The sequence below is a fragment of the Python bivittatus genome, unplaced genomic scaffold (genome assembly GCF_059951505.1).
Source record: "Python bivittatus isolate LINGU-HERP-01145 unplaced genomic scaffold, Pbiv_v1 ctg000020_np1212, whole genome shotgun sequence".
In the NCBI taxonomy this organism is placed as follows: Eukaryota; Metazoa; Chordata; class Lepidosauria; order Squamata; family Pythonidae; genus Python; species Python bivittatus.
The window spans coordinates 21519039-21538810 of NW_028277030.1; the positions used below are offsets into that span (position 1 = coordinate 21519039).

At 40.0% G+C, this 19772-nt stretch overlaps 1 protein-coding gene across 1 annotated transcript; it reads right to left on the reverse strand.

The window, feature by feature from the left end:
* Positions 1–44: 44 nt before the first annotated feature.
* On the reverse strand, positions 45–19515 carry LOC112540140 (uncharacterized). Its single transcript, XM_025163796.2, has 24 exons — positions 19426–19515; positions 18922–19116; positions 18393–18496; positions 18175–18242; positions 17641–17733; positions 16688–16815; positions 15247–15393; positions 12177–12248; positions 9210–9377; positions 9018–9114; positions 8506–8723; positions 8186–8339; positions 7539–7747; positions 5478–5595; positions 4557–4762; positions 3287–3404; positions 3038–3204; positions 2850–2950; positions 2653–2777; positions 2526–2576; positions 2245–2428; positions 2043–2163; positions 842–932; positions 45–643 (listed from the first exon to the last, which is right to left on the reverse strand). Exons 3-24 carry the CDS (start codon positions 18419–18421, stop codon positions 501–503), a joined length of 2808 nt encoding a protein of 935 aa, XP_025019564.2. The 5' UTR covers positions 18422–18496; positions 18922–19116; positions 19426–19515; the 3' UTR covers positions 45–500.
* Positions 19516–19772: the final 257 nt, after the last annotated feature.

A 19772-nucleotide genomic window follows, 5' to 3' on the forward strand; every position in this document is an offset into this window, starting at 1 on the left:
ATATTGCAATTATTCCTGAATAGGGTAAGGGTTCCACATTGTGGTCTAATTATTTACCTATTTCCTTGATAAATGTAGAAGCTAAAATGTTAAAAATTACTTTGGCCATAGATTTCAGGGGGTTCTTCCAGCTAAGGATCCTGAGGTTTCGGACAATATCAGTTTTTTAACGGATGTCATTGCTCTAACTCAGAATGCATCGATTTTAATTTCTTTGGACACAGGGAAAGAACTTAATATGGTTTCTTGAAAGCTTTTGAGGTGGGATTTTGACATATTTTGGATTCCCTCCAAATTTTGAATTTTCTACTGATATGATTTATTCAGCCCCCAAATCATGGCTTATTATTAATGGTATGCCTCTCCTTAGTAATAAGATTGCCCCACAGTCATGTGTAGAATTAAGAATACTTAAATGCATCTATAATTGCTGCCGCATTATTGTACTAATTACAACAATGATGATAATCTAGCAGTCTTGATTCCATTTAGCATTCACATCAATTCTTATAATCTTTTTCAGCCCCCAAACCTACCTTATTTCTTTTGGTGTCCAGCTCCTTAATTTGCTCAGGCTGAAGGATAGAGATTGGTCCAGCTACTACATAACCATGATGATTAGCATAAATTTCAGAATGCTGACCTGAAGCATCGTAAGAAATATTAGTTAACTATTCCTTTAATAAACAGGTATCAAGTAGGAACTTTAAAGAGAGCTGGTTGCCCTCTTAATATTTTAATGATTTTGCCTGGAGATGGGACAAGACAAATTACCTCACAATATATTAGCAACCATTCTATTAATGGGTAGCATCTCTCCAACTTTCATTGGAGAACCTACCAAATGTTTTTCCAGGACATGATTTACAGGGAAGTCCGCCACTAGGCACATGAAGGCAAGTGCCAATTGTTGCTGTGCAGTGTAAATATACCTAAAACGGGGTTGAAAAGAAGACAAATAAGGAACAGAACTTTTGCTGGAAGTCCTATAATATGGGAATAAGCCCCAAAGTTAAGCAAGCTGAACTCCAATTGCTCTTATCTTCTATATAACTGATTCATTAAGAAATACCTTCAAGAAGAAAAACTAGAACAGCTCGGATTTTAGCTAATTTTTCCTCTAAATATTTAGAGTAGCAACATATGAAGTGCCAGTATTTTACTACTTAAAAGCAAAAGAGCTGGCGACACCTATTAGCCCATAGATGACCAGAGGAAGATATTGCACTTAGATATTTGCACATTATGTTAGGCTAGGACTTTGTACTTGGCTTCAGTTGTATGACATTTATACTGATCTTTTAAAAAAATAGATCTAACTCCTCCATCATTTTCACTATTTTCATTGAACATTAGAGATTTATTTGCACCATATATAATAAATACGTTTCACTTGTTTGTATTAACATTTAAGACTGCCTTTTTTTTTTTTGTCTGCGCTCAGTCATTGCTGACCCTGCAGTGACTGCTTGGATGAGTCCTTGCAGTTTTCAAGGCAATTGTTTTTCGGAAGTGGTTTGCCAGAGCCTCCTTCCTAGAGCAGAGCCCAGCTGGCGAGCGCAGGAGGCGGGGTTTCCGTTGCTTCGCGTCCTTTTCAGGCGCACGCGGTTTTTCGCGCTTACCGGCAACTGCTCCTGACTCCTTTTTTGCAAGGCGCCGCCAGCATTTTTCCTCCCACCGGAGTGAGAGTCCCCATTTATCTACTCACGTGAGTTTTTTTTTTGAACTGTTGGGTTGACAGGAACTGGGGAGGAAACAGGAGCTCACCCTGCTAACGCGAAGGCTGGACTCGAACCGCTGAAGCGTCGACCATTTCTGGCCGGTAACTTTCAGCGTCATTAAGCCGCTGCGCCACCGCGTCCCCCAAGACTGCCTAGTTTCTTTAAAATAAAGCAGTTTAATTTCTTCTATAGATAAATATCTATATTTATGTATATTTTTATATATATAAACACTGATCACCGCAAACTGATTCCTTCAACTCTGAGGTCAGTCCCATCGTATGATTTGGTTCATGTTTTATACAGTCAGATCAGTAATACCTCTGTCAGAGGAAGAGTCAGATTCAGTATCCTCACTCTTTTGAAGTGATTAGGATGTTTTATTCGATCGTTTGTCATTACTGGAGAGAAGATTACAGATCCATAGCTTTTGTTTTCGCATCTATTTGGTAGGATGAGAAAAACCCTGTTAGTCTGTAGATTTAACCAGAGTAATTACAAATAATTCTGGACTGCTACTTGCCCATCTACAATGAAGTTCCACTGAGGAATGCTAGAGATTTCTTCAGATTGCGTCATCCAGCAGTTTTCCAAAAATAGTTCAACATTAGGAGCTTCATCTTTTAATTCTACTTCAAAAAATAGAGGTTCCCATGAATACTTGATAACTAGTGAATGATACTTATAAGCTTCTGTGAATGATTCATCTGGGAAGAGGAAAAAAGGGAGAGCAGTGATAGATTTTTGGAACAATACATATTCAATTTTAGACTTACCATGATTTTATCTTTAGGAGAGTCTTACCTTTGAACATATTTGCCTGGATATTCAGAACTTGTCTTGTCCTTGTAAGGTCTGTGGGACAAATTATAATGACTGTCATAACTGTGATCACACATTCATAAGCTGTATATTTAAGAAAATTACCTACCTTTCTTATTAGTCCAAGACATCATTGTGCCAGAACCATAAGGTAATGTTCTAGATGAGGAGCCATAGAACATAGCACTTTGCATCAAGATCTCTTTGATTGGATAGTAGCACAAGATAGTCAGTCTGCAATAAAAATATATATTCTTTTCAATTGCTGAATGTAAATTAAATCAGTTGTGATCTACTTATTTTTACCTGTATTCTGGATCTCTTGTAATAATTGGTGGATTCTGTATTGGAAGAGTTTCTTTTTCAAAGGATATTTCATTTTCATAAATCAGGTGTTCATCATTAAACTGTATCAGAGAAAAATATCAGATCTAATTATTTGATGAAAAGACCACCTCTGTTTCTTTGTGAGCAGCCTTTACTCAGTTCCTCACCTTTACGGAAGTGCCACAAGTAGAAACCTGAAACCGAAATAAAGCTTGGTCCTTTGTATGGTCTTGAGGCTTACAGATGTTATCCTTCAGTCTTGTTTTGCCCATGTCAATGGATGGAACTGTCTTCATGTGAGCCAGTACGGTTACAGTTCCATTAGGATAGCAGACTGAAAAAACAGAAGACAATGAATTAGATTACAAAACATCTCCCTTAAAGAGACTGGATTCTCAGCTAAGAATAGATCTTACCTATGAATTCTGAGGAGTGAAAATTACACCTCATGGAAAAGGTATCCAAGGTTTCTAGAGTGACCATTTTCTTCAAGACTAGATCAAATCTAGCTTGGATTCTCTCAAGTGACACTTCCTTTAAAAAAAAGTGAGAAGCATATTTTAAGGATGATGTTTGTTTTGAAATTGCTTCAGTATACCAAATGGCTAAATATTTAAGACAGACATGGGCAACCTTTTTTTGGCCAAGGGCTGCATTTCATTTATTTCACTTTAGGGGAAAACACAAGGTACTTGTCCAGCAATTAAATTATGTTGCTGGGAGTTGGGTAGTGTAAAAATCTGATAAATAAAAATAATGTCATCAGCTAGATGGGACAGACTCTTTTTGGCTTTGGGGGGAAAAGCCCAGACGGTTTAAAGATAAAATTTTGCTTTGTAGTGGCTTAACACATCTATTTCCACTCTTGTTTTTGTTAAAATAGCCATCATCCCTGTTCTGACCCAAAGCTCTCCCTTTCCTGATTTCAGGCACAGCCATTTTTATACAAAACAAATGGCCATGTTTTATATTATTCTTAGCTCGTAGTATCCAGTCAATTTGTGTTAAGGTTTTAAAGAATCCATTCAACTTGGCTGCTAATTATGAGGACACTTTCAGGCAGCATGCCTTCCACTAACAGGAACTTCCATTAATGGGAAAGAAAGCTTTAAACATTGTGCCTCTGTGGATGTGTATGGTGCAAGTGTTTTCCACTCAAGTTTGTTAAAATGCAAATTAATATAGATATAACCAACTAAAACCCTTATGGTCAACTCATTTTTCTGCAGTTGGATGATACTAGAAATATCACACTTTTAGTTCTACATCTTGGCACAGGCATTTACTTAAAAAAACCTCATGTCCCACAATGGGGAGGAATAAATGGAAGAGTGGTTTACAAAAGAAAACCTTTTCCTGTATATTAACCATCCTGGTTAGTTTAGTAGATTCAGTTCTCTAATTTGCCCATTGAGATAAGGAACCATGGTGGTTCTGATGTATAAGAAACAGTCTCCTGTAAGTCAAGCTGGACTCATGATTTCATGGACATATCCAAGTAGTTTTCTTGGCAACAGTGTAGAAGTGATTTCCCTTTTCCTTTTAGGAGTTTTGGTTTTTACTTTCCTGTGATTTCCTGATGGTTTCTCATCCCAAGGCTGACCATATCCAACCCTGCTTAAGTTTTTGAGATGAGCAAAGCAAGCTAGGTGCTACCGCCTAGCAGGGCTCACTTGTAATATATACCTCATAGATCATCCCAGGAGCAAAGAGAGGCACTTGCAATACTAGATGAGTATCATTCGTCATGATAAAATACCCATTTGTACGGGCAGTGATCTGATTCAAAGGCGTATTACCAACATAAAGGCTCCAGTACTGAAACAGGCCTGCAATGGTAACAGCTAAATATATATTCTTTTTGTCACAGTATCCAATGCCTTCTGGTAATTCTGTAAGGAAAAAAAAATTAAGTCACATTAAAGTAGCCTCTACAAAAAAATGTCCCTTTAACAGGTTTTTTAAAAAGTTTAAGTCTAAAAAGATGGCTGTATTGGAGTTCCATAATTGGCAGGCTGATAAAATTTTGGACTACTTAGGTCTTTAGCTGATGGTTTAGATCAGTGCTTCTCAACCTTGGCCACTTTAAGATGTGTGGACTTCAATTTCCAGAATTCCTCAGCCAGCTATGCTAGCTGGAGAATTCTGGGAGTTGAAGTCCACACATCTTAAAGTGGCCAAGGTTGAGAAACATTTGTTTAGATTGTGATCAAACTCTCCATTCTACTGGCCCATAAGAAGCCCCATGGTTAGTAAAGAACCAGAGACAAAAATGAAGATGCTTATATAGCAGAAAATTAGAAGTAGGCTGAATGTTGCAGTTTTGAGACTGACAGAAGATCATAGCACTTGAGACTGTTATTATACAGTTTGAGAATTTTGCCTAAACATCGCAGTTGTCATTTGCTTGTTATTTCAAAGCAAAACAAAGTTTAGGATAAAGTTTAGGCACATTTTTCATGTTCTCAAGCTGTTCAGATAGTCTCCAGCCAGACTTCATTGCTCCCAGTGATTTAATTCCTGAAAAAGCCTTCTGTCCATTGTACCTAAAAGATAAGCTAAGTATCTAACAAGTCACTGTTGGGTCAATACTGCCAGGCAACTTACGAATATCTGCCATTGTACATTCAACGTCTGCAGGATGGCGATATAGCTTCTCTTCAGGACCCACAATCAGAGTGTAGATTACTCGGAGGTGATATCTAGTTTCATTTCTGTTCACATACTTAAACAACAAATGAAAACCATGAAATCCAATAGATTTTGGCAGCACTCTTTTAACAGAAACCAGGTTTAGGACAAAATTCATGTTGGACACATGTGTGCTAAATCATTATGCAAGCAAGGGTTTAAACAGCACTCTAGTAGGAATCTCTTCAGCATTTTAGGTGAGAAGTGAAAAAAAACCCTTGGGATTTTATTATTTATTTAAATGTACAGAAACAGAAGCTTTTTGAAAAATAATTCAGCATTACACAATCCATGTCAGGAAAGGCAAAAATAGGCAATCTTCAAGGGCTTGGGCCACCATTTAGCTAGAAAATGAAAAGGTTGATTTGGAGACAAATTATATGGGGCTTTAAGAGTGGAAAGAGAAGTGATTGGCCTGCCAGAGGCCTCTGTTCTCATTCCCATCCTTAATTTTGTAAAATCATCACCACCTGCCAAAATTAGGCCAGTTGACTTCTGAATTCCAACAGCATGGTTTTGGGTGCAGTGTGAATATCTGCAGCTCAGAGGCCATGAGATGTCCATCTCAAGACAGAGCAATGGCTTTAACCTAACAAGAGGTTCCTGCTGTCCCCAGTCCAGTACCATCTTGAGTGGTCAAAGCAGAGAAGTGCATACATATTTGCTAAAGTTGTGCATATTTGCTACATGCTAATTAAAGACAGAACACTTTTAGAGAGACAATGTTTCATCTCTATCTTCCTCCAGGGAATGTACATATAAGCAGACTTAGGGTGTATCCACGCAGCAATGGTAATGCGCTTTCCTCCCATCCTTGAGACAGGAAAAAAGTATGTCATAGTACAAAAAATGCTGCCACCACAGCCTGCCTTTCATTATGCTGTGACAGTGAACCTGGTACTGTTGCTGCCCTCATAGAAAGTAATCTGAATTATTTTCATGGCAGCAATTGTTTCTCCCTAACCAGGATGGGGAAAGGGCAGGTCCATAATATTTGGTCTATTAACACCAGGGAACATGGAGAAAAAATATTACGACTTTCTCCAGATGGAGGTTACCTTCCTGACCGGTGCCTTTGGAGAAAGCCTTCTTTCCTGCCACCTTACCTATCTTTTACATGCATTTGTACACAACTGCGGCCCGCATCTGTACCGTTTCTAGCATCTCCCTCCTCTGTGCTTTTTTTGATACTGCAAAACAACCATCCACAGTGTTGGGCGTGTGTGTGTTTAAGCCTTTATCCAACTTAGGTTGGCAATCACCAAATCTGGTAGTAGTCAATTGGAGTAACTGATTTTGGCTCCTATTACCCAGGCCTGTCCTCTAACCTTTACTCAGGATCCTGACTGGGGCTATGCCAGCTAATGGGATAAAATGTAGATTTGCTCTTCTTAAACATGTTATTTTTACTTAGGAATGGGAATGTCTATCTCCTAGCAAACCTACATTTAATCTGATATAAAGTTGATATTCTCATGTCCAAGCCCACTCCAAAAGGAAAAAAAAGGCTGTACTAGGAGCTATCTGGCTCCTGCAGCAGCCAGAACCAAAATGGCCATGGAGGCAAAGCCCTCCAGCTAGATGGGAAGTGGTGATCCTGCAGCAAGCCAACTGGAGCCCTGCAGACTGCCAGTCTCCTAAGGTTCCTCCTCCATGCACACTGGAACATCTGCCAAAATAACAGGGGAAATACTACTTTCAAGCCAAGACACCTTAGTTCAGCTTCAGTCTGACTCAGCAGTGGGCTGGTGATAATATGGAGGCTTCATGATGAGGTCATGTCCTCAGCAAACTATAGGTGGGGCATCTTGTGCCACAGCAACTAGGATGTGTGGATGAGACATTAAATATAATGGTTTTGTAGCTTCTTTTTTCTACGTGTTAGTAGTATATTCAATATGTTTGTTCAGTGCTTCCTCCAGTGAGACAGTTTGAAGTAAGGACTACCACACCGTACACACAGACACAATATCTTACTTCTTTTAAGACATTGGGATCGTCAAAAGGCACTTCCAGTTCAAAACCTCTTGTTCCATTGGGGAAGGGAATATCAGAGATCCTGTAGCCTTTTTGTTCTGCTTCCCTGAGAGAGAAAGTCACATCTCCTATTGTAAGAGTCACCAGACTGACATCAGGAAGGAAGACGCCCAAGAGTACATCAAATATTCGTGTTTCTGGAACGGTATCTATGTAAATAAGAAGGAATTTGCTATTGGGAAAAATATGAACACAAGAACTTGGTTATTCCCTGGAAATAATGTTTTTGTAATAATCTACCCTTTGAAAATAAAACTGAACAAACCGTTTGCTGCTAATCCACCTTCTTTTTGGAATGCATTGAAAAAGCACCCAGCTCTTCTCAGCCTATTCTTTCTTCAGTTCTGAAACTCAAAGGCTATAAGCTCTCTATATGCTTTGTTTAAAGTCAAGATTAGACCTGCATATTTAACCAACCTCTTTAGTTATTTTAATGGCTTTGCTAGATTTCTAAAGGAAGACACAAAATCTGTGTTTAACAAGGCAACAAACGGTATGTTCATTACAGCAACAACATCAGCACCTCTTCTTTAGACTGACAAGCAGACTTCTTCTGTCTGATTCTGTATGCAGACACACAAACTTACTATTGATTACTGTTGGTATTCGAGGCAGGAAGGGTGTAGTAATTGGTTTAATCACAATGTACTTGGTGAGCTGCCAATCTGTATTTGTCCAACTATGTTCCATCAATAGATCAATACTGTAGGTCACTCCATGGACCTCATTAGATACCGTGCTCTGGGAAAAAGACAAACTAGATCTATTAAGTGTTGCTGCATATAAACAAATGTTCTGCTTTGTTTTAATCAGTTCATACTGTACTCCAATATGTTACCTTTCATATCACACACTTGCCCTGATATTCCCTTCTGTACTATATATATATAGTAGAGCTTACATTTACCTGAAGCCTGCCCCTAGGGGCTCCAATTGGGATAGTAACTCCAATATGTGTGATGTTACGTTCCAGTGTGTAGTTGAATTTCTCAGGGTTCTCTATTTTTTCCCCATTAATTCCCATTGATACATTAAGGGATCTGAAAGTGGATTCTTGAAGGACCAGTCTAGGGATAATAGTTGGTACAGTCCATATTATGGAAGCATCTGTGAAGCTGGTACCATCTGTTGATTTATAGCACTTGTAAGTTTCAGATCATTGCTGAACAAAAATCAAGACTTTGCATAATATTGCTAGCAGGCAATATTTTAATATTATGAACCAGACATCTTATGGACAAGCTACCTGGATCTCATTTTAAAATCTATTATTTCAACATACAAATTCTTTTTGGTGCCCTTGCAGGTATAATTGGCAGAAAATTGGCTTGCTAGAGGGTACTGGTTGTATGAACATTCAATATCTTCCCTCACTGAATAAGCCATGAATTTTCATGAAAGGAGGAGAAAAATACTTGCCAACTGGGCATGATATAGTGGTGTCAATCAGCAGAAGTAGCCATCTTTGTCTGTACCTAGACCTGGAAGTGATTGTGCTCATAGTGACCCCATTAACCTGTGAAAAATGGATGGTAACAGTTTTACTTGACCAGTTGAAGAATGAGAGACCTTATAATGTCTATCTTTTGGGGGGAGGGGGGAACAACTTACCACTGTATTTTCAGTTTCACTTGTGGAGTATGGAGAGCGGAGGAACACTCTTGCCAATGTATTATTGAAGCTGTAGCCTAACTTGTCAGCATCACTCACTCCTGTTGTTCTTATCCCTGATGGAGAATAGAACATCAGCTTCCACATCTGATACATAACCTTTTGTGCCTGGAGGGGAAAAAATGATGAAGGCATTAAGAATTTTTAAACTGTAGGACAGCAAAAAGGTTACGTGACAAACATGCAAAATTCTGCAGTTTCAATAAGATCTAGGAGTTGTCAGCCTTGCAAGGTAGTCCAGACAAGAAGCATACCCAGAAGTACTAGCTCTAACTTTATTGTAAGGTTATATTAACAGAATCTTGCAACTCTGAAAGTACATCTCTCCCCCTCACCTTTACAGTTCAAGAAACTAGGGAGAGTCCCTTCTGAGTCGTTTGCTGTGCCCCCATTTCTTTTGCGGGCTAAGCTGCCCCTTATCTGATAATTGTGTAGCCTGCGGCTCTTCCTCCTGTCTCCCAAGGTAATTCCCACATACCATTAAAGGGAGTTAGTATGCATTGTACAGGTCCTTCTTCTTAGTCCTAATATCTTGGGCTAGGTCAGCTATTGACCACTTTGTGACTTAATGCGTTAGTATTGAAACCCCCAGAAGTTCCAGTTAGCATGGTCAATTACGGACTTCACAAGCCAAACATATGTGGAAGGCATTGGAATGGGAACTCCTGGGCTAAATACAGCCTCACAAACACATTCTGGAAAAGTATATATGTGTGAAGATAAAAATATCCTACAGAGAAAGAATATACTTGTTCTTCAGTTTGTAAACCTTATTCAGAAATAGATATGTGCTGGATTTCTAACTCATTATTAACTAATCTCATAGACATGGAAGCTGTAGCTTCTACATGTGCAGGTCATAACCCAGTAATTTTAAGATGAAACTGAGGAACCTTCAGACCAAAGAAGTGGAGATTTAGCAAACTGTTACTACTGCAAGAAGATACCAACAGAAATTCAACAGGTTCTTCCAAATCAGTTTAACTTCTGATATTTCTTTGTCTACCTTACAGGGCTCTAGCAAAGCACTTATGAGAAGATGGTTTATCTCTTTGGCATCACAGAAAGGAAGCTTTGCAAAAACAGAAGGACATACCAGTTAATGAACTGAAGTAATTAGAATTAAGACATAAGCATTGCCCAGTTTCGGACTTAGAACAAAAAATTAAAGTGATTTGTAATCAGTTTACAATGGAAGCTTTAATGGAAGTAATTTATTTATTTATTTATTAACTATTAAATTTATATGCTGCCCATCTCCCCCAGAGGGTATTTACTGTAATTTCTGTTTGAACTTGTGTGAGATGTTAATTCAGCCACTCATAGAAGAATTCCCAGGGAGGCACAACCAGTGGTACGTCTCCTATCTTTTAGGAGACCATAAAAGCACTATCACCCATAATTTTGCCAAATTCTGCCTCATTGCTACAGCAGTGAGGCAACAAATACTGTCCAACAAAAGGCATTTCTTTAATGCCTTTAAAACTCTTTCCTCTCCCCTTCCTTTCTTCCTCTTTAACTCATATAACTTATTTTAACTGCCATCTTTAATGTATATTTTATGTGAGTATATACATACACATACACACATGTACACAAGTTGGTCAAAGACTGTAATAAAGCTTCACCTTACTGAGGTTATATAATTACTACTCAATATAACATTAATAAGAGATACCAAGCAGAGTACACTGAGTTGTTTTCATGATATTAAATATATATATATATATATATATATATATATACACACACACACACACGTACATATACACACACACATATATACATATATATATATGAGCTTAATAGCAGAATCTCCACTATATTATTACTGTATTTATAATTGTTAAAAATAGAAAAGAAAAAAAAAGAGGAAACACTCCTAAAAATAATATAAATATTTAATTTCTGACTCCCCCTGTCTTTGTTCTCCAACCGGTTTACAGTATCTAAAAGATGAAATCTTTTGAGACTTCTTTGGAAAGGTGAGAATCTTTTTTTAAAACTAAATATTATGAAATCTTATACCCCTACAAAGTATACTGAACTAGCTTTGAACATGGTACACGCTGCAAGGATACTCAAAGCTTTTTTTTGGAAAGTACAAAAGTTGATTCTGCAGAAGAATGGTTAATTAAATTGTGGGAGTATATTGTGATGTCCAAAATAAATTTGTACTTCAAAAGTAAATCTGACAATAGAATTTAAGTCAAACTGGAAGCCATTTTTGGATAATTCTGTATAAGAGCTTGTATCATATACAAAGTTTGCATTTCTTAACATAAAGTCTTAATATTCTAACTTTCAATAATCTGCTAAATAAATAAGATTTTTCACTGTTTGGACAGAAATTACTGTAATTGCTAATTGTATTTTATGATTTATACTGTGATGATTATTGCTATTGATATTTATATATTATTTGGATTTTAAAAATGACCTACAACTTTTAAAACAATGTTATATATTTATTTCATAAAAGTAATGAAATATTGGACATTTTTATTTAACAAATTTAGCCCTATTTAATTCTATGATGCGTGTGAATTTTCTTTGTGGCTTATTTTTCTTTTTTGACCATTTTTTCTTTTATGTTTTCCTTTTTTCATTTTCAAAAATGTTTAAGAAAAAAAATTGAAAAAAGAAAAGTAGCAATTCTTACAGTACCAGCAAAAATCACTGAGTCCCATAAGCACGGGCAGCATAGACTTTTCTACACAACTGTTACCTGTGATAATAAATTGCTATACTTCTAATCTAGCCAAAAGTGGTAGTGCTCGGGGGGAGAGGTGCAATTTAGAAGCCCTTTAAGTGGAAGTAAAATGAATCAATTTGTTTTTGTTTATAAATTACTGTAAGCCATCCTGGGTGGGGAAGGTATTTAATTAAATAATATTCCTACTGTACCTCTGGTAGCGCTGACATCCATTCTGCTGTCTCAGCCTCTGAAATCCGTGGGATATCAGTCATCACTGACACCTTGAAATGGAATTAGGTGTTTTTCAATAGAGAATCCAGCAGGGATCGATGCACCACCCCCATCCTGCTCCTGCTAAGAGCACGGTCAGTGCCATCTAAATCCCATACCCCAGCCTGAATCCTGACTGAAAGAGGTCCAGACAATCTGCTTCATCCAGAGTCCTTTGAAGCTGCTGTGGAACCACTTTCTCTACAAATTTCCCTAAAAAGGGAAGGCTGGAGACTGGACAAAAACTGTCCAAATTAGTTGGGTCAAGCAATGGCCCCTTGAGGAGGGGGTGCATCACCACCTCCTTAAGAGCCAGTGGGACCACCCCCTCCCTCAAGGAAGAATTAACCACTGCCCAGACCCAATCATGCATCCTCTCCCGGGAAGCCTTGACCAGCCAGGTTGGGCACGGATCTAACACAGCAGTGGCCAAACTAACAGCTACAAGAACCCTTTCCACTTCCTCAGGTTCAATGGGATTGAACTCCTCCCAGATAATCATGCAAGACCTAGCCCCCGTAACCTCCACTGGCCCTGCACCAAGGCTGGAATCCAATGCAGAGCTGATCCTAGTGACGTTATCTGCTAGATGTGCAGCATATTCCTTACAGCAACCCTGTAGGTGAATCCCAGAATTGCTCCCTCCAAGGAAGGTCCGGGTCACCCGAAACAGGGCTGCTGGATGGCTATTTGCAGACTCAACAAGGGTGGAGAAATAATTATGTTTCACTGCCCTTACCACCACAAGGTAGGCTGTAATAGCGGCTCTAGCTCATGTTTAATCATCTTTGCTCTTTGTTATTTCTCTTTGCCCTCTTCATCTCCCTTAGCTCCTCCATAAATCAGAGAGAGTTTCGGGATCCATGGGTGTGGAGAGGCCACTCAGGCGTGATCCGGTCCAAAGCCACAGCTACTTTCCTATTCCAGGCAGCCACCAAGGCTTCGGCCAGACCACATAGTGGACCTTCCGGAACAACCCCAAGCTCCCTCTGGAACCCAATTGGGTCCATCAGTTGTCTGGGGTGGGCCAATCTAATAGGCCCAGCCTCCCTGCAGAGAGGGTGGCGCCAGAGAATTGGAGGTTCACCAGGGATCTCCCCCAAATCCAGAACACCGTGCTCCAACATAAAAACCAGGTCAGGCGTATGACCACTATTATGCATTGGGTCCTGGATGACTTAGGACAGGCCCATGGCTGTCATGTGGCCATGAACTCCCAAGCTACCTCAGACGCTACCTCCAAAAAAGGCAAGTTGAAGTCCCCCAAGACCATAAGTCTGGGGAACTCCACTGACAATCCGGCCACAGAGTCAAGAAGCTCAGGCAGGGAGGTTGCTATGCAGCAGGGAGTATAATAGCAACAGTCCCGAATGAGCCCTCTTAGAGTCCAACTTAACGAATAGGGTCTCACACCCTGCAATGAGGAGCAGCACCCCTGAATGTCTCCCAAATATCTTGGATGACCACCACCTCACCACCCCACCCTGGTCTTGGCTGGTGCCACACCTGGAACCCAGCTGGGCACACCTCAGAAAGGGGAACCCCCTCTTCCTGACCCAGCCAGTTCTTGGTAATACACTCCAGGTCAGCCTTCTCATCAACAATCAAGTCATGAATGAAGGTGGCCTTATTACATACCGACCTGGCATTCAGCAGTAGCAGCTGACAACCCAGGGCCTTGAAGGTCTGCCACCTGGGGCCCAGGAACGAGCTCAAGGGGCTGGAATGTGCCACAGGAACAATATACCCAGGCATGGTCCCCAGGAGCGGCCTGCCCCCATCTCCCATCATATCTCCCCATACCTGTCACTACTGGGATGTTATCCCTCCAAAGCCTTCCCCTTCCCTGTCTATAAAGGTCCATGCCCAAACCTGTAGCCCCCTCGCCACACATATACATATCCAGCCACAACCTCCTCCTGGTCCATCAATCCAGGGTACTTCTGCATAGCACTCAGCACCTCTAGATAAACGGGCCTACTCAACCCTATACTCTCATTCCCTTCCACCATCAGCCCACTCTCGCTAGACTAGCAGGGAGCCCACACATCCAACATCAGACAATCCAGAGAGTGAATCAGTCCCCCTTCCCTCTCACCTGTACGAAGGAAAACAAACCCCAATTCAGGGGGAGAAACACCCTCTCCCAGCAGAAACCCTAGTCCATCTGTCAATGGAGTCCATGAATTTGCAGAGCTCCTCTGTTCTCCAGGCTGGGAAGAAGGCAAAATGGCTACCCAGAGGAACGGTGGGAGGGGAGCTGCAGCCGCAAGGACTAAGCTGAATGCAATGCCTTGGCCCCTTCCCTGCATCTGCCATAGACCACTCCCTACCCCCCAAATGCCCCTCGACATTAGCTCCCAAACTGCCACCGCCACTTCTGTCGCCCCACTCTGGAACTCACCACCTCCATGCCAGCCAGCTAAAGGCCTCCTCCTCCGCAGCCACACCCTTTTCCATCGCCGCAAGGCCAAACGCTGCTCAGTGTGTGACACACAATCAGCACACCACAGCTGCTCCCTATGCCCAGGGCACCCAGCAATCCAGTCATCTGACTGTCGGTCCCAGGGAGATGATGGGCCAGCCAACAGTCTAGCCAGCCACAATCCAAACAGGAAGGTAAGTTCCAGGCACCACGGGCAATTCTGCCCCAAGTTGCTACGCAGCCTAATAAGGAATATGAACCGCATGGGCTCGGCGAGAAGCAACATCAACTAGATCCAATAGAAGGAAATCCCAAATCTATAGGAACTCCACCTCCTCTTAGTCCAAGTTTCCATACCACCAACCTGCTGCAACACAGTAATACCATCATTGGCACCCACTCCACAAACACACCTGACTTTGGCACCATCTTAGGGGAAAAAAAAAACTATCTGCCCAAATACTATATATAAGACAATCAGTAACAAAAGTAGAGCTAGTGAATCGTTGTTATGGCTGCATTTTGCTTTTAACAGATTGCCTATACTCTTTAAAGGGCATATTGCATTATGACCCATCTCTTACCTCCATGTAATTCTCTTCACACAGAATTTCCCTTGGAGCCCATGAGAAATAGGAGCAGTGCATGGGATGTTGGTAAATTGTAGCTGCCCTCAGGTCTTCAAATAATGATACTTTGATGTTTACAGTAAGAGAGAATTTTTCATCTTTCTGCAATCATTGAAAAGAGCATCTGTAATATAACTGGTGGAACTATTTAGCAATGGGGAATGCATCCTGTCACAATGTTCTTGAGAGAGCCAGCATTTAGATCTTTATAGGTTTATTGGCTTGTATTCAGTCTTGTTACCTTGTGAGCAAAAGAAATGCATTCCTGGAGAGAGAGAGAGAGAGAGAGAAACACCCTTCCCATTGCAGCCTCCCACCCCCTTCAAATCTGTGGGACTGCTCAAAGAGTTCTGGGACTGAGGAATGTAAAGGAGAAGTTCTGTTATAAGTTTACTCTGGCTAGTTGGATTGAACCTGTTGCATTTCAGATTGCTTAGGTTATTGTAGCCTGCCTCTTCATGCATGAGAGGACTGATATGCAACATTTACACACATTTGTCACAATCAGCAGATACTGATCCTCCACCGTAGCACAACGCTTTGAGCTGTCTTGCAAAACATATCAAACAATTGCTTTTTACAAGCATGTTTTATGTCTGTGTCTGTTCCCAGTTTTTCTTCCCTTCCACCAGGGCTTAAGCTAACTAAGCACAAAAATTAAAACACAAAATATATTAAAACCTTATCATAAAAACAGAAACCCCCAGCAGCCCAAATTATTCTATGCAGTTTTGCATAAATACTATTTATGTGCATAAATACTGGCACAATTGATTTTTTCCAGCATATATATCTGCTCTAGATCAGCAAATTTGTATTTAGAATGTACTGTATTTAGGATAGGAGTTCACAGAGGTGATCATCAAGTTGTCAGTCACAACCATTAATTAAATTTTCATATCCCCACGTCTTTGTTGGGCTCTGGTATAACATAAGTGTCTCTCCACATGACACATGATGTTTTACAAACTAAGGGGGGCTTATATTCTTAAAAATAGCAGGAGACAAGAAAGCCAAAATAAAAACCACAGATGCTCTGTCTCATCATTAGGTGAATAATGCTAGTTGGGTCTCAATTAATACAGTACAGTCTGTTTAACTGTATTAAATATATTAAATTCAGCCTCCATGTTTCCCTTTCTAGCTCCCTTCAATGCTAGAGATCCTGACATTGCCTACGTCAAAAGCAGACGCCTCAGTTTAAAATGAGAGATTATCTTTAAAATAATTTTGTATAAAAACAGTCAAAAGAGTCTATATTCTCTGACTAGCTGTTTTAAATATTCATCTGTCACTCAGACCAATGCGTTATTTATTTAGCCGTGCTTAGAATGTGTTAGTTTTTTCTATTCTGCTAATCTGGGGATGATACCTAACTGAACATTACTGGGCTCACCTCATTTATAACATGACAGCCAAGGAAAGAAGCCCGGAAAATAGGATTTCCCCACACATCCTTTGACAGAGTATAGCCACAACGAGCTCCCAACATCTGATCCACCAAGAATGGGACACCAGATGGATCTAGAAGCATAGAAAAGAGTGTCTTATAGACATGCTACCATAGCAGCTAGCCTAACCAAGCATTCCAACAGGATAAGAAGCAGCATTTTCTTCAACGGATGGAAGAAAAAAAAAGTAGTTCTCCAGGTGGTACAGAACTGTAAGTCTTAATATCCCCCACCGTTGATCATGATGATTGAATGGGTTGGGAGTTATAGTTCAGGAACACTTGAGATTCACAGATTTCTTATCCCTGCTTTATGGAACATCATCATGACATCAACCACCTATTCTTTACTATTTCATGACATTCTTTAAATACTGGCTTAAAATGCAGTGCTAATTGGTGTGCTTTGGTTTGTTTTTCCCTCCTAATATGTTACAGATAGCCCCCTCTTAATGACCACTCGCTCAGTGAATGTTTGAAATTACAACAGCGCTACAACCAGTCCTTGTAGTTGCAGCTCTTGCAGCATCCCCACAGTCATGTGATCGTGATTCTGGCACTTGGCAACCAGTTTGTAATTATGACAGTCACAGGATCCCACAGTCACGTGATCTCCATTTGCGACCTTCACTGTGGGCTTCTGACAAGCAAAGTCAATGGGGAAGCTGGCAGGAGGTCACAAATGGCAATCTGACCCAAGGACATAAGTCATAGTATTTGCATTAAATCATTTCCACCCCACCTCCCCCATATCTGTGATCCCCAAGTCACTCCTCAAATTAATAACATAGTAACCTTCATTTCAATGAAACTTTACTTTGAAAATACTAAGTTCTTGATCAAGCTGAAAATATAGACTGAGGTAATATACTGTTTAACATTTCACATGGATAGCTCACCAATTATTTCTATGTTGAAAAACTTCTTCTGAAGAAAGGATTTGTCTAGCTTCATCCAAAATATGCTGGAGAAACAGGTACTTTCTATAAAACCTAGAAAGGGGTTGAGGAAAATTAGTTTCCACACTCATAATCTGGTCACTTAATCACATAATCTGGTCACTTCAGCTCCTAAAAAGTGGTAGTCAAAGCTGAAAGATATTGTTGCCTGAGGCAACTGTGAACCTGCCACATCCTATGCCTCAAATTCTTAACTTGACAGAGTTGAATGCTGTTTCCAACACTGGCAACAGGGCGCTACTCTTCACCGCTTCTAAGGGCTGCAGAGCATTCTGGGACATGCAGGATGTGCCATGCAGGACGCAGTTCTTTCCTCTGACAAAGGAGAATAGCTGGGGAAGGTCTCAGGAGAAATAGGGGTGGGGGAGCAGGATTGGCACTTCTGTCCTCCGAATACTGCCAAGTGCCTCATGTTGACTAACAGTAGCTCTGGTCCTGATTAAGTTAGGAAACAGCAGATACCACTTCGCTAACCTGGAGAACTTACTGCTTCTTGCGTCCAACCTATTCCACACTGCAGTAAAAGGAGCAACAGCAAAATTCTGTGTGAGAGAGAGAAGAATGTGTGGGTGCACACACATACATAGATATACCCCCCCACATGCATATACAGACACAGAGATGCCTATGTCTATATAATAAACAAATCAAATAAAAAATAAAAAATGAAATTCCTGCTAAAACCACTTTACCTGCATAACACCTTTTCTACCATCCCCATGCTTTCACGGGATCGTAGTCAAGCAAAGGACTGCACACTCAGTACTGTAAATTCTTTTTACAGCACAGCTCCTCCCTGACACAAAACAGAGAATGGAAAAGAGATGAACTAGAAGGGAAAAAAGAAAGTGTATCCTTTATCATGAAGAAGAAGAAAAAGGTTTGCCACAGCTGTAAATTAGGGGCAGGTGTTCTAGCAGCCATTTACTAATCATTGGAAAGAGATGTTGCTTGTTTGGATTGAATCTTCTGTGGGCTTTTTAGACCAAAAGTCTTGGCATACTTCCTAGTATGAAAGACCCATTGATAATCTACTCCATAATTGTAGTTTGGATCACAGATTTATTATTTTAAAACACTGATTATCTTATCTATCTGCCACAAAGATTATCTTTCCTTCTTTCCTATACCTTTAGCACTTAACAAACCAAATCAAACAGTTAAAGCCCATCAATTAGCTATCCTTCCAACCCCAAGAGCTTAATGAGTTAAATGACTTACTATGAAGATACTCTTAATTGAATAGGAACAAGTGAATAAGCTGTTGGCAGGTCCTTCCACTGAGCCGTAAGAAAGGCAGGGCTGTGGTTAGATTCAGTGAGGAGATGTGTGAGAGCTAAGCATGTGTGGGTCATCCATGGCATCTGACCAGGTACTGTAGTTCCACTTGGCCTTCACGATGGAAATTTGGTAATACTAAGAGGGACAATACAAGTTATAAGGGTTTAGTCCCTGGTAAATGTATAAAGGATTAGGTTGTAAAACAGTCAGCCATTACAGCCTTTTCTAGGAACATTTATTCTGAAATAATCTTACTGATTCCAAGGAAGCTTGTTCTCAGGTCACCTGGCTTGGATTGAGATTTTATTTTCAATCTAGTGAGGTTCAGATTTGAATAAATAATCTGCACTGTAATTCTGTAAACCTAAATAGGCATACTAGGAGGTAAGTCTCCTTAAACCCCCTATAATCCGCACTAAAGTATTAAAATTGGGATGTAAATACCTATAACTTCTGCCTTTCTTCATCCAGATCTGCCCAGTGTAATTTTATTTTCTCTTTAATACAGCATTACTTTGAATGGTAACATGTGGCAGTGAGGTAACATGTTGCACAGACCTTTGGCCCCAATGGAGCAAATGCTATTTACAGGCATTTGTTTGAGGAGAGAGAGAAAAGAAGCCACAGATAAATGAACTAATGCAATTAGGGATATTTTTAAAAAACAAATGTGCTCTTATTTGTTTAGATCTTTAATATTTACAATCATTTCACTGAACAATAGTATTTTCTAAATTTATGCTTTATAATTAAAAACATTTTATTTTTTATTTTCTTACCAGATAGCTTTT

What these genes read in the sequence shown, in the direction of transcription:
- LOC112540140 (XM_025163796.2), bottom strand. Translation starts at nt 18,421, where the DNA reads ATGGGGATGGTAGAAAAGGTGTTATGCAG. An exon ending in GTGAAACTGAAAATACAGTG is followed by an intron (nt 9,115 to 9,209) that starts GTAAGTTGTTCC and finishes CATTTTTCACAG; the next exon opens with GTTAATGGGGTCACTATGAG. An exon ending in GTCTTGGACTAATAAGAAAG is followed by an intron (nt 2,577 to 2,652) that starts GTAGGTAATTTT and finishes TTTGTCCCACAG; the next exon opens with ACCTTACAAGGACAAGACAA.